Source organism: Indicator indicator, chromosome 10 (assembly GCF_027791375.1).
Source record: "Indicator indicator isolate 239-I01 chromosome 10, UM_Iind_1.1, whole genome shotgun sequence".
Classification (NCBI taxonomy): domain Eukaryota; kingdom Metazoa; phylum Chordata; class Aves; order Piciformes; family Indicatoridae; genus Indicator; species Indicator indicator.
Genome location: NC_072019.1, coordinates 18,532,369 through 18,559,962, shown reverse-complemented (window position 1 = coordinate 18,559,962; position 27,594 = coordinate 18,532,369). Strand labels below are relative to the sequence as shown.

General features: G+C 50.2%; 1 protein-coding gene across 1 annotated transcript in view; it reads right to left on the bottom strand.

The window, feature by feature from the left end:
• Nucleotides 1-27,594, bottom strand: part of CACNA1E (calcium voltage-gated channel subunit alpha1 E) — a 105,105-nt gene that overhangs the window by 35,745 nt on the left and 41,766 nt on the right. The window contains exons 8-22 of the mRNA XM_054384678.1: nt 13,812-13,927; nt 12,834-12,887; nt 12,355-12,477; nt 11,862-12,071; nt 10,421-10,533; nt 10,047-10,159; nt 9,790-9,921; nt 9,416-9,488; nt 8,934-9,051; nt 8,562-8,629; nt 7,083-7,180; nt 3,872-3,928; nt 1,628-2,236; nt 1,253-1,527; nt 515-674 (exon numbers count right to left, since the gene is read on the bottom strand). Coding sequence (XP_054240653.1) covers nt 515-674; nt 1,253-1,527; nt 1,628-2,236; nt 3,872-3,928; nt 7,083-7,180; nt 8,562-8,629; nt 8,934-9,051; nt 9,416-9,488; nt 9,790-9,921; nt 10,047-10,159; nt 10,421-10,533; nt 11,862-12,071; nt 12,355-12,477; nt 12,834-12,887; nt 13,812-13,927 — 2,319 coding nt within the window. The remainder of the gene's footprint in view (nt 1-514; nt 675-1,252; nt 1,528-1,627; nt 2,237-3,871; nt 3,929-7,082; nt 7,181-8,561; nt 8,630-8,933; nt 9,052-9,415; nt 9,489-9,789; nt 9,922-10,046; nt 10,160-10,420; nt 10,534-11,861; nt 12,072-12,354; nt 12,478-12,833; nt 12,888-13,811; nt 13,928-27,594) is intronic.

Here is a 27,594-nt window from a genome sequence, read left to right as displayed (position 1 = left end):
ATAGAGGGAGAGCACTGCCAGGGCTTGGGGAACACCATAGCTGTTTATGCGGCCTTTTGGGAGATATTCATCCCCCTTCCCAAAGGGACTCTCCATTTGCAGGTGCCTAAGACCTCCCTAAGAAGGATTCTGTAGTAGAGACCTTCTCACTCTCTACAACTACCTGAAAGGAGGTTGTAGAAAGGAGGGGGTTGTTCTCTTCTCCCAAGTAACAAGTGATAGGATGAGAGAGGAAACGGCCTTGAGTTGTGCCAGGGGAGGTTTAGGTTGAACATTAAGAACACTCAAAGGGTTGTCAAGCTGCCCAGCGAAGCAGAGGAGTCTCCATTCCTAGAGAAATTTTCAAACCATGTAGATTCACTGCTGAGGAACATGGTTTTGTAGCGATCTGGCAGTGCTGAGTTTGCAGCTCGGGTTGATGACCTCATAGTCTCTTCCAATCATAAAGATTCTGTGATTCCCCCTTGCAGCCCTCCCCAGCCCTGAGCTCCTATAGTCCAAAACAACATCTCACGGGTTGGTGGTGCTGAAGATGAACATGGAGCTGTGCGGCACCATCGCTTTGCCTGTCTCGCTTTTCTCCTTCTTCCGCTTCTTCTTCTCCATCTCCTCCTCATCCTCTTTGGTCTCGGCCTCCTTTAAGGGGCTGGCTTCACCATCTGTCTTGTTGCTAACTGCAGGAAAGCGAGAGCCTTTGCCTGGTCTTGCACCTGAACAGTGCTTTGAGGTGTCCCTGCCACATGGTCACACATGCAACCTCCCCTAGGTTTCAGCTTTGCATCCCCATGTTGTTATGGAAAGAGGAACCAAAAGGCAAGACACAAGCTGCCGGGATGAGCAGACTAAAGGGGTTTTAACCAGGCCAGCTTCTGTGGTGCTGTTTAACTGACAACACCATTTAAAGCTGCTCACCTTGCCAGCAGGATGCTGTCAGGGGGATTTACTGGCAATGAGCAGGGCAGAGGCTGTGGATGTGTTAGAAAAAACAGGGAATGCAGGTGTTTTCCCTGGGGCAGAGATGAAGGAGGGATCAGGCAAAGGGGCAGACAGGAAGGAGGTGAGAAAGAGAGAATCCCCCCACAAGTCAGTGACACATCAGTTCTGCATTTGGGCTCCCCTGCAAAACTGTAATGCTGGAGAGACATGCTGTGGGGAGCAGCAAGGAAAGCGAAAGCCCTGCAAGAGACTTTCGGTCCCCACAGGGTCCCTGAGGGCCAGGAGAGGGGCTCAGGAAAGAGAGATGGGTCCTCACTCTGTACCACAGCGGAGTCGTGGACATCGATCATGATGGTGGTGCTCTCCGTGGCCTTCTCGGTGTTGGGGGTGATGGAGGAGAGGTCAGGCTCACTCCGGCTGACAGTGCGGCTGCCCTCCAGTAGTGCTTGCTCACTGGTATCTGGGCTGCTGCAGTCCTGCTCCATCAGGCTGTCAGTCTTGCCCCGATGAGGCTCAGGTGCTGCTTGTGAGGGGCTCCCCTCCTTGGTGGTCCTGACCAACTCAACATCACCTGCAGGGACCCCATTTGTCCTGCAGGAAGGATATGGGGGGGAAAAACAGAAATGCCAGGAGATAAGCAGAGAGGACAAGGAGCCACGGGAACTGCAAGATGCCCTCTTTGGGTACCAACCTGACAGACTCCCCACTCATGTCCGGCTCCCTCTGAATCAGTGCCTCTGTTGCAGCTGCATCCCCGTGGTGGTCCCCATCTTGTACCCCCTCCGTGGCACTGGTCTCCTCCAGCCCCATCTCTTGGCTGGCCGAGCGGCTCCCCAGGGCACTGGCTGGCTCCTTTCCCTCCATGCGGGCTCTGCGGTGCCGGCTGCGCCGCTGGCTCTGCCTCATCCTGGCTCTGTCCTCGATGCCACCTCCTGCCCCATCTTGCTCGCCCGACTCACAGTTCCCATGGCACGACCTCTGGTGCCAAGACTCCTTGTCTCTCTTGACGCGGGGTGATGGGCTCCTCCTGTCCTCACCCCCACCAGGGTTGGCTCCTGGGGCTGGCTGCTCTGGTCCCTCAGCCCGTGGCTGCTCACCCTTGCTTCCCTGCTCCTCAGCACATTTCTCCAGGGTGACACCATCCCCCAGTTTCTTCCTGCGGAAGATGCTGGCGTGGGGGTTGATGAGGGGTGGCTCGTCCTTGTTGATGCCCTCCTGGCTGGACATCTGCATGTGCCGACGCAGCTGGCTGGTGCGCTGCTCCCACACCGACATGTGGTGCCGACGGCGACGCTCCCGCCTGCAACGGGAGACAGCAAGGTGTTGGCATCCCAGCTGCCACCCTGGTAAGAACCCACCCTGGATTTAATTTGGAAATCCCAGGAAGATAGAAATGCCATCCCCAGGGCTACGGACCGGGCTCCTGCTTTGTCCCCCCAAGGCTCCACAGCATGACTCTGGTGCTGGCAAGGGCTGTACTTCTGCCCCTTCAGAGGACATCAGGGTGAGGAAGAATGAGTCCCAGCAGCCTCACAGCTGCCCTGAAGCTTGCAGGCAGCATGCCCAGCTTGCTGGGAGCAGCCAGCACGCCAGCTTGCCCTGTCCTGGTCAGGAAGTGACCACCTTGCGTAACTGCCGGGGGACCTTCTTAAATACCGGCAATGTCCTCTTGCTGCAGCCAGGGATCCCTCCTTGCACTGGGAATGTCCTCACAACACCAGCTCCTTGAAGCCAGGCTCCTCTTAGGAGTGGTGTTACCCTAATGGTACAGATGATGGTGATGAGGACTCTGACAGGAGAGCCAGCCTGGTAGCAAGAGTGGCAGTCCTGATGGGATGGGGACAATGAGTAAGAGAGGAAAAGATGCCAGGTCTGAGACCTGCTTTTGTCAATGACAGAGGGCCCTCTGAGACATGTGGCCAGAAAAGGCTAGAAAAATGATCAGAGGGCTAGGAACACCTCTGCTATGAGGACAGGCTGAGAGAGTTGGTGTTCAGCCTGGAGAAGAGAAGGCTCCAGGGAGAGCTTTTTGTGGCCTTTCAGTACTTAAAGAGACCTTTAAGAAAGATCAGGACAGACTTTTTAGCAGGGCATGTTGTGACAGGACGAGGGGTGATGGCTCTAAAATAAAAGAGGGAAATTTAGACTAGATAGAAGGAGGAAATTTTTTACACTGAGGGTGGTGAAACATTGTCCCCGGTTGCCCAAAGAGATGGTAGATGCACCATCCCTGGAAATATTCTAGGTCAGGTTGGCTGAGGCTCTGAGCAGTCTGTTCTAGTTGAAGATGTCCCTGATGACTGCAGGGGCGTTGGACTAGATGGCCTTTAAAGGTCCCTTCCAACTTAAACCAGTCTATGATTATATTCTACCTTTCTGTGATTTACAATGGATTATGTCACCAGGCACAGGAGGTCTCCCCCTGTCCCTGTGCTCAGCTGTGCTCAGCCAAGACAGCCCTTCACCCAGCACATCCTGGGTAGGAAGCCTGCACAGAAGCCTGAGGAGCAGTGGGTTTTCCTTGTCTGAAGCTGAAAGAGCTGTAATGGGCTCCTCTATATGGCTGCAGGTGTGCTCTAGGGGGGGCTGGGCTCTGCCATGACACCTTTGCAGCTCCATAAACCCGCACACAAACACCCTGGAGAAGACAGATGTGCCCTTCCCAACCCTGGGGAACACCCACGAGCACACAGGTGTACACACACAGCTCCCCCTGGGCAGCACCGCCCGCGGGCGGTGGGGCACGCAGGGACCCACGAGCACACGCGCTCACAGATGGGGGTGCACACGAAATAGAGGCACACACACACACGACCCCCCCCCCATCGCCCCGCCAGGGAGGCCAGAGGGGAGCAGTGCGCGAGCCGGCCCCGCGGACGGACGCACAGACAGCACAGGAGCCACAGACGGACACGCGCCCCCGCGGCCCACATACAGGTGGCTGCTGCGTGGCTCCCACATCGACATGTGGTGTCTCCTTCGCCTGTCTCTTCTGGGGAGGAAAAACAAATGGGTTCAATCCCCCTTCACCCCTCCTTTGACTCGGGGGAGCGATGCAGAAAGGTGCCCCCCCCACCCGGGGCAGCTGGCATCTCTGCTGGCCCATGGATGCCAGAGTGCAGCAGGCAGCAGTGAATGCCCTGCAGGTACACAATTGCACACCAGCTTCGAGCTGCCTGCCAGGCTGCCTGTGCTCATACTCATACCCTGTGGTCCATTCTGTAGTGGCCACAGAGCCTTCTCCACACTTTCTTTGGCAAATTTCCAAGCTTGCCTGGATGCATTCCTGTGCAGCCTGCCCTGCTTTTGCAGGGAAGTTGGATTAGGTGACCTCTAGAGATCCCCTTCTACCCCTACCATTCTATGATTCTGTGATTTGATGATTCTCTGCTGGCCAGTTGTGCAGTGACACAAAAAGAGTTGTGCAGGCTGCAGCCCCTCAGAAGCTCTAGTACATCCTTGGATATTTAACAGCTCTTTCAAACTGTTACAAATTCATTTCTCTCAAGCAACATGTGGCAATTTAAGAGGAAGCAATGCCTTGAGCTGCTCAGAGTCATCACCATGTGGGTTGATGCTGCCCTGAGAACACAGAGGTGAATGTGAAACCGCCCCACTGAAGCAAGGCATGAACCTAGGGTTGAGATTCCCCTTTCACCTGAGCAGCCCTGACACAGAGATTAACAGGACTGTCAGGGCCCTTCACCCACACCAACTTCAGGCAGCTGGAGAGAGTCAAAGCTTCATCCAGTACAGGAAAGATTTAGATAGGCACAACTCCAAGCAAACAGCCACAGGCACATGTAGATATGCATGTCGTGACTTAAGAGGCTTTCCCAGTTTGCAAATGCCATGGCTGTGTGCAGGACACATGAGTAAATAGACACCAAACACAGGAGACCATCTGCCCATGTGCCCGCAGAGCTCACGCAGGCAAGATGAGAGATATGGGAGGTATGGGACGCACCTCGCTGCCATCCTGTGAGTACAGCGATGCCCACAGCCCTCGGGTGAGTCACAGTGGTCAGTACCTCCTGGAGCAGCCCAGTGTGACGCTGGAGGCGGGGAGCGCGTTGTGTGCCCGCCCGCCGTCAGCCCCCCAGCAAGGGCCGAGCCTTCACAGGCATCCGCACAACACGTTAGGCACCAGCACATGACAGCAGCCGCATGCGTCCATCTGGCCACCCACTCTCCAAACACAGCCCCGAGCCATCTGCACTGCCAGCACTCATGTACCAATACAATACCCCGAGCAGCACTGTGGCCGCCCACGCCAGCCTGGCCACGTAGGAGCTGGCAGCCCCAAGCACCACTGGACCACTCCACAGGCAGAGGAACGCCTGTACTGAACATGCCTGTGCTGGGTACACACGTAGAAACGAATCCATCTCTGTCTGCACACATCCAGAGAACAGCTTGGCTTCACCACACTGAGTTTCCAGCAGCCCTTTGGTACTGGCTTGTGCCATGCTCCAATGCCCTCACTGTCCCTTCCCAGCTGCTGGCATCAGTGTAGCACCACCAAAAGCGCAACAGACCTGATGCTGAAGATGGGGGCACCCATGGCATTGCACTCCATGCTCTGTCCCTGACACTGTCCATCCTAATGGAGGAGCAACAAAATCTGGAAATATCAATGCCTCCTATTTCAATGCCACTAGGACCACAACGAAAAGTTGAAGATATCTTTTTCTAACCAGCTATACTCTAGCAGGGATGTGTAGCATGGACAAATCCTTGAGTGTCTTTGTATAGTCCATCTCTCCTTCTTCCTGCCCTAATGCAGACTGGCTCTTCCTCTTCCTCTCTCCTGTCTGCCCATTCTCCAGTCTCTTCTGCAGCCTAAATTCCTCTACCTCCTCACTTCATCCAATGCTTTCCCACCAATAGCCAGAGATGGTCATGATCCACAGACTTTCCCATAAACTCCCCTCCAAGTACTTGTCCAGGCTCAGATTAATTATGAGCATCCCATTACTCCCCAAACCTGGGTAATATCTGCAGCTGCTGGGAGACCATGAAGGGTCTGTAAGTACTCCCAGCTTCTGCTGCCTTTAAACACCTGGGTGATGCCTGCAGGATGGAGGACCATCACATCCCACCACTGCCAAGACAAAGAGGCTGCCTCTGACCCTGTCCAGATCAGAGCTTGCCTGAGACAGCAGTTTCTCTCTGCAAAGCTGCAAGAGATTCTGCCATGTATGAGCTCGGCTGGGTTTCAAAGCAGAATGAAACCTAAAATTCCTTGGGAAGAGATTCTATAAAAATAAAATATATATTTAAAAAAAAAAAAAGGAAAGAAAAAAAAAGAGTCCTTTCAGCCATACTAAAATGTACTGTTTTGGGAAACAAAGCAAACAACCTCTTTCTAATGTTGACTTTGAAAGTTTTATATGATTTAGACCATATGATGCTGCAAAATAAAGGTGAAAAAAGGCATCCAGAAAGGAAAAAAAACCAGATTTTTCTTCTGCTGGAACACAGAGACAAGGCTCCTTAACACCATGTTGGCAGTTTACATGGTTCAGGACTTTTTTTTTTTTCTTGCCTAAATCAAATTTCTCTGCAGTCAAAGGTGGTTTCACAAACCTGCTCCATCTCTCATAACCACATTCACTAACAGGGAAAGATCCTGGGGGAGATTTGTGACAGTGCTGCTCCCTTCTCTCCAGCTGCTCTCCTGCAGCTTTGCCATGAAGAAATACTCTTTGGGAACAAGTATCACCCCTCTTCAAGAAAATCTTGAGACACCTTCCTCTTCCCCAGCCTCCTTCCCCACCTCTAGCAGCCGCCCTGAGTGTTAGAGCTGTTCATTTGGAGCAGAAAGTCTCTTTTAGTGGGCTTCTGCCATGCCCAAGCACTGACACTGTTGCTTGGGGCAGCAGTTGACAGCCCTATATCCTGATCCCTGCTCTGACACCACTCTGAAGGAACTACTGCTCAAGTGGAGCATGCTCCTAGATCTCCATCCATCCATCTGTCCTCAGGAAGACACCCAGAGAGGGAGTCACTCCTTGTGGGACCATTTTTTCTTGTGGCAGTCCCACAACCAGCTGAGCCAGGCTCCACTTTCAGCTCTTCATCGTGCTTAGAAGCCCCACTGGGCTCAGGGAGGCACCAGGGTAGCAGTGGGAATGGTTACTCACTCGATAGCAGGCATGTTTGGGGCAGACATGGGACTGACTTCTTTGGCTTTCTGAAGTGCATGCTTCTGATTGAAGGCCTCCTCTTCCTCTTGCTCATCCTGCAGAGGAAAAAGGGGAGCTGCTTAGTGAGATGATGGGGTTTCAAGGAAAGGTGCAGCCATCAGAGGCATTGGATATTTTATGTACCCTAGGTACTAAAGTGTGCAGGAGACACAGGGAGCACCACCTGTATCTCCAGAGACAGCCTTTACTTTATTATGGGGACACAACTTCCCCACGAGGTCAGACCTTACTGAAGGCGCCAGAGCTACTTAAATCAGTAAACCCAGCCCCCTCTAGGCAAGAGCCGTGCAGCGCCCTCTAGAACAGCCTCAGACGGTGTAGATCAACTCAGCCCTCCCTCCTCACAGCCACAGGGGCAAGACAGGCATCCCCCTCGATGGAGTGGGAGGCAAAGCATCCGTGAATGACCCCGGCAGAGACTGTATTGCTTTAATGAGTACGGTTGTGTCTCCAGAGCAAAAAATGTCATTAGGAGTCATTAGCGTGCTTTCAGCCTTTTCAAAAGCTCAGCATTCCCTTAATTGATGCTGCTGGCACGCCGCGGGGCTCTCCCACCCTTCTCATCCCAGCAACAGCCAGCAGCCCTTGGAAGTCCCACCTGCACCCACCGTGGGAAGACAGGGACCCCAGCACCCCCTGGGCAAATGAGCACCAAGCTCTTCATTTGCGCTAACAGGTCAGATTTATAACATCATGAAACTCTCTCAGCTTCAAGGACCTGAGTAATAGGCATAGGCTCCACAAAACAAAAAAAGGGCCTTGTGGGATTGTTGGTCCCCTCCAAAGAGCAACGACCCTGCCAGCTCTTGCCTACTCATCGTTATCCAGATGGTGCCCCAACGTTTTAACATTCCCCAATTATTTCCCAGCATGGTCCTAAAATCAAGCTAAGCCAAATAACCCTCTCAAGCACCATCCTAATTTGCACTCTAAATCATGTCCACTGCCCTGCAGACAGATGGGGAATAAATATTGACACCACCGGAAAGCTCTTCCTGCTCCAGATCTCCGGAGTGCTTGGGTGAGTAACTGTCCCTGTATCAGCCTCCATCAGACAGATGAAGGCTATCTCAGTCTGATGGAAGGCAAATGAAGATGGGGAGATTAAATGGAGAAATAGTTAAGCCATGCTTGATGGGCATTGTGGGTGGTCCTGGAGAGACATGAGACCAGCAGGTTTAAGCACTTTCCTGAGTCAGAGTTTAAGTGGCTTTGCTCAGCAATGTGCGTTTGGGCTTCCAGGGAACATGCTATGTACCCTCCCGGCGGAAGAACTCCCATTTCCAGGTTGATCCAAGCTCAGCAGAGACAAGATGGCCTCAGCTCTGGAGTGAGGACTCCAGTGCCTTTCCTGCTGGCCCCACCTTTACTATCTTCAAATCAGAGGGAGAAGAGTTAGCAGCAAGCAGGACATACCTTGGTGAGCTCCTGAGCATTGGCCAGGTTGTCCACCGCGATGGCCAAGAACACATTCAGTAGAGTATCTGCAAGCAGCTAAGGATGCACAAGGCACATGTTAAGGACATGGGTGTCTGCAGCCACCAAGGGAGGGTGGCCCTGACAGCTCCTCAATAGCGAGCAGCCAAAGGGACAACTCCTCAGCCATCCCATATACACAGCCCTCAGTTCAGATCCCGACAGGTCCCTCTCTGCTTTTAGGATATCCAGGGCTGCCACACGTGATAGGACTCCCTCAACTGGGAAAGGAGGAAGGACTGGTGGGTGAGGAGGCAGATGCCCTCAGAAACAGGGTTGTCTCCAGTAAAAGCACAGTAGCCAGGTGGATACAGTTTCCAAACAAGGTGAGGACGATGAAATAGATGGAGGACCACATGCCTGAGCGAACACCTCCCTGCGAGCGGATGCCATTGTACATCACCTCATTCCAGTCCTCACCCGTCAGGATCTGCAGGAAAACAAGCCAGCATCTATGTCACCTGCACCTTCTTGTCACATGGACAATCCCCCTGATCTACCCCACCAAACTGCAGCAGCCAAATGCAGAGACTGTGCAGCAGATAGCCCAGCCCTACAGCTGCAGCTCTTGAGGAAGGTGTTGGACACTGCTGAGGATTTAGGTCTCATCAGAAGAGTTTTGAAACTCTTCCACCAGGCAAAATGGAAGTGGAAGTGTTTCCATCCATTGTAGGAGAAGAGAAAGGATGCAACAGAAGAGAACTTGTTTGGTTTAGAGAGCCCTTTCCAGCCAGGGGTGAGTAAGCAGAGACCCAAGACCCTTTGGCTGTGTCCCCTTGAAGCTCATCTCCTACCTGGAACACTGTCATGATAGCTGCAGGAAAAGTGTCGAAGTTGGCCGATGGCGTCCCATCAATGAAGTTGAACCTGGAAGCAGAACCAGGAGGACGCAAATGGGCTGGAGTAGCAAGGTCATCAAAACTCTGACTGATGGGCTACCAGCTCTTTTGTGCTTTAAGAGGACCTTTCCCCACTTTAAGGAAGGTTTCCTGAGCATTTGGTGCCAGAATCCAAAATGAGTCCAGCCCAGAGGCACCTGCCCAAGCAAAGACTTTTACACAGGAGAGATATCACTGTCAGCAGCAGGCCAAGAAGCAAAACTACAGTCTTCCTAGGCACTTAAGAGGGCTTTAACACTGAGAAATTCCTTTTCCTGGACTTAACCTACCTGCCTCCAAACAGCTGCATTCCCAGCAGGGCGAAGACTACAATGAAGAGGAAGAGGAGGAAGAGCAGGCTGATAATAGACTTCATGGAGCTCATCAGTGAGACCACCAAATTCCTCAGGGATGCCCAGTACCTTAAAAAAAGAGATAGTTCTGGAGCACTTACAGAGATACTAACAGGGGAACAAGAGTGACTGGATCTGGGCTGTAACCACAGTCCCAAGACGATGGGTGACAGACTTGGGTGGTTGGTACATACTTGGTTATTTTGAATATTCGCAGGAGACGAAGGGCTCGTAGGACACTGATCCCAAAAGAGGTTCCTGGCCTGAAGATAGCCCAAACCACTTCAAAGATGCTTCCCACCGTGACCTGGGAAGTGCACAAACCCATGAGTCAAAAATAGGCTCAGGACAGGCTGGTGCAGGAAAAATTCCATGTGCTGGAATGTGAGCACCCACCACCCTCCTCAAGACTTGGTGTCTCAGTCTGGCACAGGTAGGCTGTTACAGCAGAAAGGATTCCCCTGCACACTGCCAGGGCCATCTCATTCTTCTCTCCTTTGGTACCCTGCACTACAGAAACCTGCCAACCATCTCCCCCTACACCCACAGCATCTCTGGCACCGCTTACCCCACAGTCGAAGCAGTTGAAAGAAGAATGGAAGTAGAGGCGTGGCCCCATCCCGTACATCTTTAAGGACATCTCCAGAAGGAAGAGCCCAAGAAACAGGAACTCTGCATAGTCTGAAAGAGAAAATCCAGGCAAGCTACCCTCAGTGTGCCAAGCTGTGAGGGGCATCCTGTATACATCCACTCATAGCCCACAGACCACATCACAGAGATGGCACAAGTTCAGGACCATGCTGCTTCCCCAAGAGCTCAGGGTTTGGGATGAGGGAAGCTTGTCTGCAAGGAGCTAAATTCCATATAACAGACCACAAACTCCACAAGTTAAGCTTTCAGGATAGGTACACCAGTGTCCCACGGGGCTGAGAAGACCAGAGATGTCTGGCAAGGTGCAGAGCATCTCTTTAGCATTTTACAGCAGTGGTTGGGGTGTCTGCAAAGACATTGACCACACAACACTGTAGGGGAATATTAGCAACCTGGATTGACATCATTTTATGCCTGAAACTTGGCCAGGGAAACTGAACCCAACAGCCAACAGCCAGTGAAAAGCTTCTCCAGCTATTTCATGAACATTAGCAAGCAAGAGTCTGGCTCTTCACCTCATCCAAAAGATGCTTCTCACCATGACCAGCTGCCATATCACACCATGGCACGCTGAGATCCCGGCAGGCCTGAGACTGCTAATGCAGAACTGAGGAGAGCTAGTGCTTAACAGGGACATTTTCAAGGTAACAACAGCAGAACTGAGAAAGCAGCACTGTCTCTACTGCAGCAGTTCAGGAGCAGCACATGGCTCCCATGAGGTTGACCACACTGTTCTGCCATTAGTACCATGCTGGAACAGACTTGGATGTACCACCTCTGAGACCTAACCTTGTATCATGGCTTGTGGTAGGCTGGGTGATGCTCCAGTAACTATTTTCAAGCTTGGGATCTCCATGCCACACTCTGCATCAGAATTTTAACCAGGTGGTTCTCCCATGACCAGTCCCAGCCCTGAAAATCCATGTCTTTCCAGCGATTGCTTGTGGAAATTCAAAGATGGATCTCCACCAAGCTTTCCATCACCACTATTCACAGTTTTTAGGACAAATCCAACTGTGACCTGCAGGCTGTTTCTCTCTCATGACAAACACGTGAGACCCGAAGGGCATGAGTCTAGTAAAACTCCTCCATGTGTGCTCACAGGAATAAGAGCCATCAGTGGCCACAGAGCCAAGGGCAAAAATGAATTAAGTGGCTACACATGGTCCCTTGCTATCAACAGAATATTCCCCACCCATCTCCAAACCAATGTGACTCTGGTGGGATCCATCCTCATGTGCCCCAGTGCAAGGAGTGAGAGTATGCTTCAAGCTCTGGCCATTGAAGATAAGGCAGCTGCAGAAGGTTTTACATGTCCAAACAGCACTCTCACACATACACAAAGCCCAAAGACTCACAGAGAAAGTGGGTGAGCCAGGCTGGCTGGTTGTGATGGACAATGGCTACGCAGGCAGTGTTTAGAGCCACCAGGCTCAAGACAATCCAGTAGAAGACCTGGGATTTCACCATGTGGCGAACGGAGATGCGCAGGAGTCGCTCCTTGTGCCGTAAATAGGAGGCACCATCCACTCTGGCACCTTTGAGGCCAGAGTGACTCAAGGGATTACCTAAGAGCAAAAAAGGGGGAGAAGAAGTTGAGTGCTTCAGTCAAGGTGAGAGAAGGAGTTGGGTGCTCCAGGGTTCCCTGCAACATGAGATAGGACAGATGGCTCACACACACTGCTCTTATGGGACATGACCTATCCAGACAGCTTTTGGGGGGTCTGCCCCCTTTGCTGCCTGACTAGCAGAGATGGATGATCTGTGACAGTCTCCATGTGCTGAATGTGACTCTGATAACTCATTAAGCTGACAGAGGTTTTGGAGAAACAAGCTACAAAGTGCACTGACCCAAGGTTGGATGGAGAGGTCTTCTCTGTGCCAGTCTTCGTTCGCCTACGGAGGAGATATCAACACAATGCTCATCACCTGAGGCATCCGTCCGGTTCCTTTTGATGGTGGCTCGCCTAAGCACTGAGACGAGAAGAGGAATAGGTGTCGGAGCCACGGTGGCCCAACTCTCAGTCACTGACTTATTGGACTAGGACCTGGTGATCAGTACCCAGATAACTCAGGTCTGGTAACAGGACAGAAATATCCAGGTGACCCTAGTCCAGAGTTATCTTTTGTGTGGGACCAGACACCTCCTGGCCTCCATGTTCCCTCAAGGGTCATGCTGTCAATCCAGCTACCCAAACCTCTCTCTTGGGCTGCAGACCCCACTGGGGCATCCCCAGACCTCCCGTCACAGCTGGAAGATTCAATCTCCAGCTACAAGCAAGCAGAAGGAAGAGCAGGCAGAATTTTAGGTAGGGCATTGCTTGTCTTACCTTCCAAGGCTGAGGTCCCAGAATTTTTGTTCTCTTCAGCCAGCATGACTTCCTCTACGCAAAACACACAGTTCAGCATCAGGAGATGAGACACCACTGGCTGAACACTCGCTGCCTTGAACCTAAGCACTTTGCCCAACCTAGATATGGTTGTTTCAGGCAAGCTCTTGACAAGAATTGGTTAAGTGTCCAAAAGCAAATTCTGGAGGGTGACAAGTATCATTAACTCCACTAAAGTTGAACATCACAGACAGGTCTAGGGCTCATCATCCCAGCCCAGGACCAAGGCTGAGGCTCAAGGCTCATTTCAAGAGACTCATCCCTTTTCAATTCTTCATGCTAAATGAAAGTGTAAAACCTCCCTTCCCAGAGCCAAATGCAGTGACTTGATCCCCATGAAGGGCTGTGGCAGTCTGGGGGACTAGCAACCACAAGTGGTTGTGCCTGCCTGAGTGTCATCAGGAAACCTGAAAACCTTCACTGTCCCCAGCCCTATCTCAGGTTCAGGAACCCCAAGATGGGAACTAGTGATTGCATGCCCTCCAGACTGCTCTAGGAGAAGGTTTAAGTGGTAAACCACTGTCACTGTTCACTGCTCTGCTTCCTACTGCCCACTGCTGCAGGGAACTCCAGCAAACATCAAGAGAAGGAAAACCATTGCAGAAAAAAAACTGACAGCCATGATGCTCACAGCCTCCCCTGGAGATGTAACATGCTTCATGTTGAAATTAGGACAGTTTCCTGCCACAGAACAGGAGGTTTCACCAGCTGTTGGCGATGTTCTTGCTTGCCGGACCACCACATCTTCTTCTGCTGAGTTCTCCCAGGCACCCAACACCGTAGTGGGAACACCTGTGCAACTTTTGGGTTGCACTGGATGATGGCCCAGGATCCCTTCCCATCCCCACCGTTCTTCATGACCAGCAGCCTGCTGTGCCCATTTTTCCCACTGGGACCCCCCAGCCCAGCAGCCTTTACCTGCTTTGTCTATCCAAGCCCGGTAGCCGTTGAGCTCCCGCTCGATCTGCTGCTGGCGCCGCAACTTCATGAAGGCTCGGCGGTTCTCCACTCGCTCACGCTCTTTGGCAAACTCCCTGGGAAGGCAAGGGCAGAGGAAGGTGGTGAGAGCATGGCCAGTGGGCAGCAGGATGCTCAGGAAGCTGGGGCACCATAGGGCTGGTGGCAGGGACCAAGAGTGAGCATGAGCCAAGGTGGTTCAAGCTGGGGAGAAGCATGGCCACCCCAGCCATAGCACAGCCAGAGGGTGGGTGAACAATCAGAAAGGAGCCTTCTTTGCAGGAGGAAAGGACTGGGTAAAACTCCTGCTTGGTCACTCAGCCCTATGTGTCCTAAGTGGGAGCTGCTGCCATTCAGGGAAGATGCTCCCAGAGCCACCTCACTCCGTTACCAGCTCAAGCTTCTTTTGCATGTTAGTTCAGGTAATAAAAACAGGGCACTGTGGGGAGGCAGCTTGTCGAGCTCTGCAGTGGGCAGGAGGACAAGCAGCACCTCATGGGCTCTGTGAAGGCAAGGGCATGTCAAACCCTGGACAATGCTGGCCAGAGCTAATTCCATACCCACTACTCATGCAGGTGGTGCACAGAGGTGCCAGCATCCATGTGCCTACCTGAACTCCTAAGAACACACGGAAACACACTCCTCAAAACATAACACATGATTTCATCTATAGCCTAGTCCACCACTGTCAAGGTCAGGTTGGATGGGGCTCTGGGCAACCTCATCTAGCTGAAGATGTCCCTGCTGACTGCAAGGGGGTTAGACTAGATAACCTTTAAAGGTCCCTTCCAACTCCAACAGTCTGTGATTCTACATGCAGCTAGGGCTATATATACCTTCTCATGTGTTGTTAAAACACCAGACCATGATGGTAAGCATGGTCTGCTTTCTGGTTTGCATACAGCTGCTGCCATATGCAGGAGACCCATGCAGGTTTTTTCCACCATCTTGTTATGAAGAATCACCTGAAGTATATATGCAAAGGCTATCACACACACACAGAGAAACTAAAATACTTGGCAGCAACCTATACAAAAGAGTTGTGGACAGGCTGGAAATTGTCCAGAGAAGTGCCACAAGGATGATCAGAGGACTGGCAGACCTGCTGTGTGAAGAAAGGCTGAGGGAACTGGATTGGTTCAGCCTTGAGAAGAGAAGGCTCAAGGGAGACCTTATTACCACATGGAGCAGTACATAAAGGGTGGCTACCAGGAGGATGGAGACTCCTTTTTTACAAGGAGTCCCATAGAGAGGACAAGGGGCAATGGGTACAAATTACTGCTGGGGAGATTCTGATTCGACTCCAGAAGAAAATGTTTCACCATGAGAACAGTAAGACATTGGAATCATCTCCCAAGGGAAGCAGTGGAATCTCCTACAGTGGACAGTTTTAAGACTCAGCTGGACAGGGTTCTGGGCCATCTCATTTCAACACATTATCACCTAGAAAGATTGGATCAAATGATCCTTGGGTCCCTTCTAACCTGGCATTCTGTGAAGCACAGGGGCAGCGATGTAGGCAACCTCACCCCATGCCATGGGCTATATGCAAGACAACACAGCCAGACCTACCAACCTGTGCTTGCATACACCATGTCCCTGGGGCATCTCAACCTACACACTATACCTCTGATGATGATCGCATTTGCACATAAGCAGCATCCTTCACACCAGACATCACCTCAGCACACCCTTCCTGCCTTGGTACATCACCAGCAGGATGCAATCTGCTGGGTGCAGCTCCCTCAAGTCTTGACAGGCACCGAGCACCAACTGCATGGAGTAGCCCAGCCCATGCCCCCAGCCCCTCCTGGTCCCAGGCTGCTTGGAGGAAAGCATAAGTGTGAAGAACAAATAGCACTGCTCTCTCTGCAAGAAAAATGTCTCTCTCCCTGGAGACTAGCAGTAATCCCCAGCTTCCAAAACCAGGAAAAAAAAAAAAAAAAAAAAAGAAAGATTCAGAAGAACTGCAAGAACTGGTCTGTCTGCTGCAGAGAGAGTTCAAGTGCACTACCCAGGCTGAGCTATTACACCCTTAATGCTGTGTGGGCTTTTGCATGTGTGTGTGTGTGTGTGCGCTTGTGTGAAAAGCCCTGAATGTTCTCTACATCTCTTGTTTGAGATCCCCAAACAATTCAAGCAATTTTAATTCCACCCCAGGAAGGTGAAGTTTCCTGCCGCTCTGGCATTAAGCATCAAATGACTCTCCCCCTCCACTGCTCGCTTTCAGACTGAAATGAGACTTTCTTCCTGGGGCAGGGAAGGGGGAGAGAACAAAAACCAAGGAAGAGAAAAGCAGCCTAACTGAAGGAAAGGAGGGCGGGAAGAGACGGGGGAGAGGAAGGACCTCCTGCAGCCAACAGCAAAATGCACTCGCAGCTTTGGGCATGCAATGCCAAAACCCTCCTCGCCCTAGCTGGAGGGAAGGCAGGACCACTTTTGGTTGTGCCATCATCCTTTACTGGCTTTTGTTAGCAAATCTGGGATGTCAAGGAATGAGAAGATGCTGTCTGCAGCCAAAGATAGTTGGGAAGTTGCCTCTCTCCCTCTGGTTTGGTTTATTGGTCCTCTGGTGTGTTGAATGTCTGTCCAACAGACATGGGCACAGCCAGCACCTTGACAGAACTTTTGCCAGCAGGACCCCACAGATATATTCTGTGATAAGGAGCACCTGGAAAGCTTCCCATGCTTTACATTAGCTGGGAATCTGGCCCCTCTCTGCCACATCTGTTGCCCACCCCCCTGCCTTTCAGCTCTTCCTCTGCTGTGGCTGGTGTCACTTTTTGCTGCATGGTGAGAGAAGGCATCATCATCTTGTGTCCATGATGAAATCCAGCCAGGAGGAGCAGATGAGCTTCAAATCATCTTCTCCCAGAAGAGGGACTGGGATCACCTTTTCCAGTTCCCCCATTGCTGAACACCATTTCCCCCTTACCCAACCCTTTGCTTACAGAGCCCTGATTTGCCAGAAGCTGATGCCACACACATCCAGGGACAAGGCAGTGATGCAGCTGCACAGTGTCTCCGAGGGAGACAGTTCCCACACACTTGATCCCTAATGGAGCTTAATTGCTTTTGTCCATTAGAAGGAGGAAGGGGTGGTAGAGAGGGGAGGGGGAAAAGAAAGGGGGGGAGGGGGGAAAAGAAAGTTAAGCTCGAGTTAATGAATTATTACATTTCAGAGAGACACGTTACTGAGCAGGGCAGCAGCGGGGGCTGGTGACATCTGAGAGTGGGTAGGCGATGCTGACAGATCAAGGATTGCTCAGAGCCAATTTGCAGCAGCGGGTAGAGATAATACTGTGTGAGAGTGAGAACAGGGCCAGCACTGCTGACTGACAGCTGCCTGGGAAGGCGCCAAGGCGCAGGCAGGGCCGCATGGTGTTGCCCAGAGAGCCAGGTGCTTGCCACCCATTGGAGGGCTCTGGGCCCCAATGGGTTTGGGTCAAATTACATAGTAAAAGACTAGGCTAGAGCAGGCCTTTGAGATCATCAAGGCCAATCATTAGCACTAACACTGACAGCAGTGTGCTCAGCTGGCCAAGAAGGCCAACAGCATCCTGGCTTGGATCAGCAATAGTGTGGCCAGCAGCAGTAGGGAAGTGATTGTGTCCCTGTACTCAGCACTGGTGAGGCTGCATCCTGAATACCAGGTTCAGTTTTAGACTCCTTACTACAAGAAAGACATTGAGGTGTTGTAGTGTGTCCAGGGAAGGGCAACAAAGCTGGTGAAGGCTCTAGAGAACAGCTCCAGTGAGGAGCAGCTGAGGGAACCTTGATTGTTTAGTTTGGAGGAGGCTGAAGGGAGACCTCACTGCTCTCTACAACTACCTGAAAGGAGGTTGGAGTGAGGTGGGGGTTGGTCTCTTGTCCATAGTAGCAGGTGGTAGGATGAGAAGAAATGGCCTGAAATTGTGCCAGGGTAAGTTTACGTTGGATATTAGGAAAAATTTCTTTGCAGAAAGCGTGGTCAAGCATTGGAACAGGCTGATCAGGGAGGTGGTGGAGCATGGCAATTTGGGACATGGTCTCATGGCTATGGTGTTAGGCTGACAGTTAGACTCAATGATCTTAGAGTCCTTTTCCAACCAAAATCATTCTCTGACAAGCATTTGACTAAACCATATCACTAAGCACTACATCTACACAACTCTCAAATACCTCCAGGAATGGGAACCCCACTACCTCCCTCAGCGAGCTGTTGTCTAGGGATGGCCTAATTTTGCTTTGCAAAGAGTCTAGGGCTGTACTGCTCACCCTACAAGAAACCTCAGAGGACCCCAGCACATTGCACAGTTCTGACCTGCAACAGTTCTGTTTGTCCATTTGAGTGTCCTGGCCCAAAATTCTGATGCCACCAGCATGAAAACATCCACCCACAAAAGCTGAGCTCCATTTGTGCCTACCCTGTGTCATTGCAGCCCTTCCCTGTTGGGCCTTGTAAAGTCAAAGGCATGCAGCGAGTGATGGAGGTGAGTGCTGAAGGTTGTGGTGGGAGCTGGGGAGCAATGTACCATCTGTCCTCCTGCATGCAAGGGCACAATCCATCCATACATTGTACCCAGCCTGCCAGGGTGACTGGAGCACAGATGGTTTGCGTTCCTCCTTTGCCTGAAAATTCTCCTCTACAGCCTTAGCATTCCCTTCACATGGCTTGAGAGCGTCTCTGCTCCCAGCAGGAGATCTTGAGGGGACACCACAGCATTTGGCCACCTTTCTCCTCGGGTCTCTGCACCCTCACTCACAGCAGGCAGCCATGCTTTTGCAGCATCAGTGTGCTCTGCTCAAAGGATTAGAGATCCCAGGTCTGGTTTTAATGGGAGAAGAAGCCAGGTGGGCACATCTATCTTGAAAATGGGACCCTTTTTTGAAACAAAACAAGTAAAAAGGGAGAAAGAACCCACCCACCCACCCAACCAACCAACCAAAACCAAACAACACCAAAAATCCCACAAGGAAACAAACAACCAAAAACCAGTTAAGGGGAAAAAAAGAAATCACAGATACTGCATCCCACCTTTCTCCTTTTTTGGAGCTTCTTTGAGTTCAGAGCAGGTATATAATGGTCAATATATAATGCATCAATATTGTGACTTCCATGGTCTGAAGCAACAAGCCAACCAACTTCAAACCCCTCAGTTCCTTGCCTTTTGCCACCAACAAATCCATTCCAACAAACCAAAGATCTCTCTCAAATAATTCAACAAATTGGTTTAAAATGATATGAAGCAGCAGGAAAGAATAGGGTGGGAGGAGGAGAAATACTCGATTACAGGCTGAGGATGAGACAGCAGTACCATGGTGCTGTGAAAAAAAAAACAAAACAAAACATATATAACGGGATGTATAACAGGGAACACCATCTGTAAGACATCAGGTAAGACTGCTGCTTTCCTCAGCACTCGTGAGGTCTCAGCTCACAGCTCTGCTTCAGGTTTGAGCACCACAATTTGAGGAATAAACTGCCTTCAACTCCCAGGAGGGTGTCAGAGGAGGTTATGGGACAGAACCGACAACAGACGGTTTGGAAAACACGGATGAGACAGTTGCAAACCAGAGGGATCAGATGGTATTTACCCAAGAGGTGTAAAGGAACTCAAGTAAGAGTGTTGAACTAACTGTGCAGTCTGTAACCTGGTGCTTCAGCTCAAACAGACGGTGGCAAGCAGGCATAGCAGAGCTGGCACTCAGCTGGCACAGGATTATTGCGCTGAACCAAGAACTAAGGCTAGAGCAAGGTGTCCAAAAGGTACCAAAACCTTTGCAGAGGGACAATGTGCTTCACCTGTCTGCTTTGAAGGAGGCAACATGCTTTCTGGATAAGGGTCAGAGGAGATTCAGAGCTCTGTCCAACCTGACCTTGAGCAACCTGAAGATAGGATCATAGAATTGTTTCATCTGGAAAAGGCCATCCCTGGCACCATCCCTAGAGGTGTTCAAGCAGCGTGTGGACCTGGATCTTACGGATGTGGTTTAGTGGTGGCCTTTCAGTACTGGGCCAAAGGCTGGACTGGATGATGTTGGAGGTCTTTTCCAACCAGATACGTTCTGTGATTCTATGACCTCTAAGATCATCAAATGCAGCTGTCAACCTAAACACCACCACAGCTATTAAATCATGTCCCAAACGGCCATGTCTATACATTCCTTGAGCACCTCCATGGATGGTAACTCCACCACCTCCCTTGGCCACCTGTTCAAATGCCTGACCACACTAAATGGAGGGAGGGTGGGCTTGATGACCTTCAAAGGTCCTTTCCAACCCTAACTATTCCATGACTCAAAGATTCCTTAACAAAGATGGGCTGCCTCAAGAAAGTCTTCCCATGAAGGACTAACTGGTGAAAAGAAAGAATATTCCCAAAAAAGGGAAACAGAAACATCTTATTTGTTGTATTCCCTCTCAGTGGTGGCCATGAGCTTTAGCTCATGCCTGTGTACCTCAGCGAGGGTTATGTGTTCGCTGTGTGGTGACAAAGCTGCAGCGGGAAGCAGAGTGCAGAGCTGACGATGCGAAAGAGAGCACATTTATAGCGTGCCAGCAGACACCCCAGTTGGGGGATGAAAAGCTGACAAGCTGTTGGCGACATCAAACAGTGAAATGGGAAGGAGCTGGGAGATACCAGCCCTAAGATCACCCATTACATCACTGTCCTAGTTAAGAAGGGCCAGATGCTGATGGTTTTCTTCTACCTTGGATAAACCTTGTGATCGACTACCTGGATTTCAACCAGGCTTTTGATGTGGTTTCCCACAGCCTTCCCCTAGAGAAATTGAGGTGTTGGGTCTAGGCAAGTGGCTTGTGTGGTGAGTGGGAACTGGTTGATAGGCTGCACCCAGAGGGTGGTGGTAAATAGCTCAAACTGGCAACCTGTCATAAGTGGGGTCCCCCAAGGATTGATATTGGGCCCAATGCTCTTTAATATATTAATAAGCAATCTGGATGAGGGTATCAACTGTACCCTGATGAAGTTTGCTGATGATACCAGAGTGGAGAAATGGACACTTTGGAAGGGAAAACCATCCTGTGGGAAACTCCGTAGAGGCTGAAACACTGGACTAACAAGAATATTACAAAGTTCAACAAAGCCAAGTGTATGGTGTTGGGAAAATATAACTCATGATTGCAGAATAGGCTGGGATCTACCTACATCCCTGAGATGTCAGGGGAACATCTCAGTAGAAAGGGATTTGAGGGTCCTGGTGGACAACATGCTCAATAGGAGTGAACAGTATTCTGCAGTGGAAGGCTAGGTTACATCAACAAGGCTATCATGAGCAGCAATAAAGTCATTATCCCACTCTGCTTAGAACTCATCAGGCCACATCTGGAATACTGTTAAGTTTTGCTCCCTACCATACAAAAAAAAGATATGGACAGACTGGAGAGGATCCAGAGAAGGGCCACCAAGATGATCCAAGGACTGGGCAGCTGCCATGTGAGGAACAACTGAGAGAATTAGGTTTGTTCAGCCTTGAGAAAAGACCTCAGACCTCAGTTCCAGTATTTAAAGGGTGGGTACAAAGAAGATGGAGAATCCCTTTTAACAAGGAGTAATAGGTGCATGTTACTCCTGAGAAGATTCCAGTTCGACACAAAAGGCAATTTTTTCACAATGAGAACAATCATTGAAATATTTTCCCCAGGGAAGTGTTGGAATCCCCAGCATTGTCCACTTTTAAGATTCAGCTGGACTGGGTGCTGGGCCATCTTGTCTAGATCCTGCTTTTGCCAAGAAAGATTGGACCAGATGATCCTTGAGGTTCCTTCCAATCTGGTATTCTGTGATCAGATTTTATTATAGGTCCTTGCTGATGTCTGTCACTTCTATCAGGTTCTAAAAGGGCTTGTATTGGATAGGATTGATACCAAGCAGCATGAGAAAATCAGAAAGACCTCATCATGCCAGTTTGCATTGACACCCTACACTAAGAGGAGAAGTGAACAAAAATGGAGGCAAAAGGGACAGGCAATGACAACACGAAGACACAGAGAAAAGGCAGCCCAAATGGGAAACTGTCTCCATAAGTGGGGAGAGGACAGAAGGGCTCCAGATCAGCAGCCAACCAAAGTCAAGATTCTCAGCACCAAAGAGCTCGTTAAAGAAATCACTAAGAAGACTTTGGCCAACGTGGCTTTATGTAGAGCCCAAAACAACAGGGACAGGGTCACTGTTGGCTAGTTATTATGGGATCTATCAGGTCCAAGCTTTGGGCAGCTTTGAAGACAAAGTTCAAGGATTCAAATAATTCGTATTTGATGGAGAACCAGAGCAGAAGTGGAGACACTGAAATGACTCAAAGCAGTAAGAAATGCAGAACTCACTTTGCATTTGCTGATGGGGAACACAGCACACTGAATAGCAAGGACTTTAAATATCTCCTCTCTTCTCTCAAGTAATCCCTGCTTCTTGTCTGCAGTTAGCTTCAGGCAACAAGCTCTCCTTCATCCAAGAACAGGTTTTTGTCTTCAAACAGGCTTTGTCTTCAGCTCAACCCTGCTGTGACCTTTAAAAACCAGACAGGGTTTCCACAACTCTTAGACTGGGCCTAGAGCAACCAACAGTGTGGAGAGCTCATTGTTTTGAAGGAGAGGCAAATAAATGACAAAAAGGACAAATACCAGCAGAAGAAGCGAGCCACAGATGTTCCAGTTGTAGAGTCCCCATTTCAGTGTTTTTCCAAGGTGCTTTCCAAGATGAGGTTCACATCTCGTCCCTCTTGCTCAGAGAAGCCTGCAGTATTGCACCAGAGGCAGCAATAGCATGGTCAAGAAAACTACAGCAAGGTGGTGGAAGCTGTGGTAGCTCCAGCAGCAAGAAGCAGAGATGGAAGCTCTGGATTTTATTTGCCTCTTATCAGGCAGGGCTGGTACAAGCAGTGCAGCTTCACTGCTTCAAGAGCCCCGGGCTTTGTTCACAATCACTCCCACTGGCTCATGCAGTGCTGGGGAAATGTCACTCCTCCCCTTCCCTGCTATGCTCCAGTTTTTATCCTCTGCAAGTGGAGAACAGCTTTATGGTCCCCCTTTGCAAGTGACAGCAATCTGCAGATGAAAGGCACACAGCCAGTACTACAGATGAGTTACAGCACAGAGAAAAAAAGAAAACCAACACAACAAACTAATTTACAACATTTTATCATGTTAACTTCCCAAGAGCATCTGAGCACTCTAACTGATGCCTTCAACACACAAACACAATGAATTCAGAACCAACCATCAAGCATGAAACCCACAATGCATCTGCTAGATATGTCACTGCACCACTGCAAAACAAACAAACAGCCACCCACGACATGCAAAGAACTGATAATGCCACAGGATCCATTCTCAGCATCCTGCCCTGCAATCCCTTGCAAGGATGGAGTGGGTCTCGGAGGAACTGGGTGTCTCCAAAGCCATCCACCAAGTCAAAGAGCTGCAGCAATGGCCTCACAATTGCTGTCATTACCCAAGATGATGGAGATTATGATGATCTGGAACAAGCAACTCCAAAAGCTGAGCAACCTGCTGTAGTTGAAGATATCTCTGCTCACTGCAGGAGGATTGGACTAGATGACCTTTAAAGGTCTCTTCCAACCCAAAACATTTGATGATTACATGTAAAGCAATCCGTAAGCAAGAATTATCTGCTGAGTGCTCTGCTGAGAGGATCTAACCCGAGGCTTTTCACCCCCAGTCCACATACAACAGGCAGTCCACAGAGAAGATTTGCAAGGAGGCACAGATAAGAGCAAATCTGAAGAGGCTGAGACATGCTGGCAAATAATTTGCAAAGAGAAATCAAAGGGAACAGTCACTGAGTTGTCTCTTTGTTGTGGATTTATTTTAATCCTGCCTGGCTGGCAGTAAGAGGAGTCATCACTCCCCGTACCACCGGGGGACACGGCACACCAGACTCGTGTGTCTCTTGTTTGCAAAGGGCTTGGAGGCCCTCTGCAGAAAGGTGGTACAGCAGAGCAAGGCAGAGAGTCAGTCATTGAATATGGATGCCCACCTGGCTGCTGAATAGAGATGAAGATCTCAAAGGCTCCTTTGCTTCACTCATGTTCAAATACCACATCAGTGACACAGGAGCTTTGCCAGAACAAAGGGACAAAGTGTGGCAGTTTCTCACCAAACACAGCCCAACCAATATGCCTCCCGTGATGGTGCTGGGGGACCTGACAGGAGACATCACAGTCCTCCTCCCCATTACACCCACATCCTCCATTCAAAAGCAGTTCTAGCTAGTGAGTCCCCAAACATACAACTGGTACAGCCATTTTACATCTCATCTGAGCCACTCCTTGAGCTACTACAACCATTAAAGAAAAAAACCAAACACCAACAACTCTTCCAAGCTTTCACACTTCTGATGGAATATTTCTCAGGCATGTTTGTTGGCATCTTGCTATCCCTCATGATCTCCCCACAAGCCTTCCTGCATTGTGGTGACATGTCTCCCTGCTTTCCTGTCCACAAACCACCTACCTCCAAGACATTAATCCTCTTCCTGGATGTTTTTGGCTGCAAACCATCTGATCCAGCTCAAATGCGCAGGGACCAGGTTTTGTGTAGAGCTGGTAACAAGTCCCTGTCTCCATTGAACATGTACACTTGTTCCTTCAGTGTCCTTATTATTAATTGCTATAAAAATTAATTTTATTCATCATTTGTTATGCCTCAAAATTGGATGGAGGAAAAAAAATAATTCAAATTAAGTGAAGTGAAAAGATTTCAGAGATGGTACAGAAAGCTCCTGAAGGAGCTGAAGAAAACTCTCCAGAGACTAGGAAGGCAGCACTAACCCAACCTGAAAGAAGATCTTAAGACAAAGAAATCTTGCCAAATTGATCCTTTAATTATAACATTAGTCTTTTCTTTAAAAGGCTTAGTGCAAGAGCTGGGGGTGGGGGGCAGAAAAGATTTAAAGGGAGAAAAGACTGAACATCACCAGGATGAGTGGAAGCAATTAGGAGGATTTAAATTATTCTCTTGTTTGGTACAAGGTAGATGGATTTCACTTTTCTTGCCATTGTGCTCAACTTCTTGCTCTGCCAGTAGCTTCCAGAGGTCTTCTTTTTTGCAGACTTAAAGATCCAGCCTTCCTTCCGTCAAGTAACATCCCCTTCCACTCTGCACTCTCTCATCTCTTGCTGCAGACCATGAATTCCAGTGATTATAGTAACTTTGTCCCCCTAGAAAGAGACTGGAAGTACAAGACTGGGTAGGGGAAAGGAGTTCACCAGAGCTACAGGTCTACCTCAACTGGAGAACAGATTCTGCAGTGAATCTGGGGATGATGAAAAGGAGACAGAAAAAAGTCAAAACACAGCCTGTCTGGTATCAGAAACTCCATGACTCCTCAGTGTTACTCCTCCAATCAGTGTTACTCCTCCAAGCATGGCTTATTTTTTATCTTCACCCTTTCATCTTCTTGCTCTCAATGACAAGCTGGATATAAGCCAGCTTCTTGCCAGGAAGGACCTCTCTGCAGTGGCTAGGACAGTTGAGCTGTGGTCATTACCAGGATGGTACTGTTGCTGCCATGGCACCATGGATGTTGCAGGCAGTGGGCACTGGCCAGTACAGCTCTTACCCAGTCTCTGCTGCTCTGGAGATGCAGCTTGAACACACAGATCCAAACTGTGTTACAAGAGAAAAAACTGAACAGCAAAACCCCACCCATTTCACAAGGAAGGAGAAGCAGGTCTTTGTAAATCTTCACTCCATGGAAAGTGCAACTTCTGCATCCCCCTGACTCAAAGCCAACCAACCACAACAGGCCAGCAGCTGTAAGGTGGGAGGAAATGGCTGCAGAACACAGTTCTCTCTCTCTGCACTTTAGAAGTTCTCCTTGGGAAGAGGTGCAGAGTTATGGCTACACCCTGCCCCACTGCAGCAGGGTGCTGGATGACACCAACCTCAGACCACAGGACAGCAGCAGGCAATGCTTGGTATGAGTCTTAGCATCTTCCCGAGCTCCCAAATCCACCAGCTGCCACCTGGCAGCAAACAGGGCGTTTCAGCTGATGCTCCATCCTCGCTCGCTCCCACTGACTCTCTCTTTTGCCAGAATTATTTCAGTAGCTTGTGTAGCTTTAAAAGCTGAGCAATCACATCTCCTTGGGCTTCATACCTGCTCTCTCAAAGAGGAACAGAGCCAATTTTTTTTTCTTGCCTGCTTTCCAGTTAGAATTAATTGATCCGTAATTGCACCCATAGAGGGGGAAAGTTAATAGACACAGTAAAATAAATGCCAAAGCCCCAGCAGAACTGGCTCTGGAAGCCCCTGCCTGGAGTGACTCCATCTCCTCTTAATAGCGTTGCATGCATGTGTGCGCCTTCATATTTAGAGAGAAAAATCGAGGAGCCGTGGCATGATGGAAATCATTTCTTCTCCTCTCCCACATACTTTGTGCTTAGGAGCAGATGGATCCAGGCTGTTTACATCACGGAGGTCATGCCTCAGCTTAACAGTTGGGGAACTGACTGTTGGGAGAGACGCGCATCACAACCAGAAGATTGCTAAATCTGGGCTCCGGCAAACTTCTGATGGTGGCAAGTTAAACATACAAATGTCCTCCTGCAGCCTCTTTGCATTCAAGACCTGCCTGGGGTGTTCGATTGTTTCCCCAAAGAAAACCACTGCAGAGATGAAGCGAGGGCAGAGAGGCAGCTCTGCAGCAGCTTGCGAGCGGGAACTTGGAGAAGGAGGCTGGAAATCCCAAGTGGACCTTGTTATTCGCCGGTGCAGATGGTGCAGTTTGCAAGCAAGGCAGGTCCAGGTTTCTGCAAGCAGGCTACCAAGGCTCACCGCTCACCACTGCGCCCTGAGGTAACAGAGTGACCGTGATTTCAGCTAGCTGGGCTGCCTGCCTTCCCCCAAAGCAGCCTTGCAATGCTGGGGAAAGGTTTGTTTTCCGTGAACATGTTTCCATGGAGCTCATCCCCAAAATGACATTCTCTCCTCCCAGCTCAACCATGCAGGGGGATCTGGGCAGACCCTGCCTGCTTATCCAGGTCACAGGCTGTGGGATGCTAAGGGCACACCCTTCCCTTCATGCAGCAGAGCCAAGTACTTTCTTCCAGCACAAGAAGATGGCAAGAAGTGTTAAAAACAATAAAAACTAAGCAAGCAACAGTAGCAGCAAAGCCCTTCTTATTGCACTGAAGGACATATGTTGTCTACATGAAGATGTACCATCTCACGCTTCACGTCCCATGCCTCTATGGCTCTCAGGCATCAGGGTTGGCAAGAGGATGCTTCACCACTGCTGAGGTCCTGCACCCACTGAGCCACAGGACAACATGTGTTTGCCATTGGGTGGCAGAGCCCAGCTTGCCACCTCCACTTGCTCACCTCACTCAGCCCTCTGGGGAGCTGAGCAGTCGAGCTTTTCCCTAGGTATCTGGCACACCACAAGAGCATCTCCATTGCCAATTAGGCCACCCACCCACTTGCATCCTTCCCCAATACAAACCCTATCAGTGATAAACAAACAGTGGAAATGCCAGCCAGTGCCTGGGAAGAGCCCTAGACAACTGTGTCCTACTCAGTGGGCACAAGAACAGCTGCCTTGCACACTCCCAGAGCAGAAAGAAACCAAGCATGGACCAGAGCATGGGCTGGGCATCCCATCAGGCACCCTGTGGTCCTCCTGCCAGTGGTTGACTTGCAGGTTAGAGTGATGAAACTTTACCATGTCTGCAGGCTGCTCTCAGCCTCATGCCAGCACCAAAAGCTCCAGAGTGCACCCA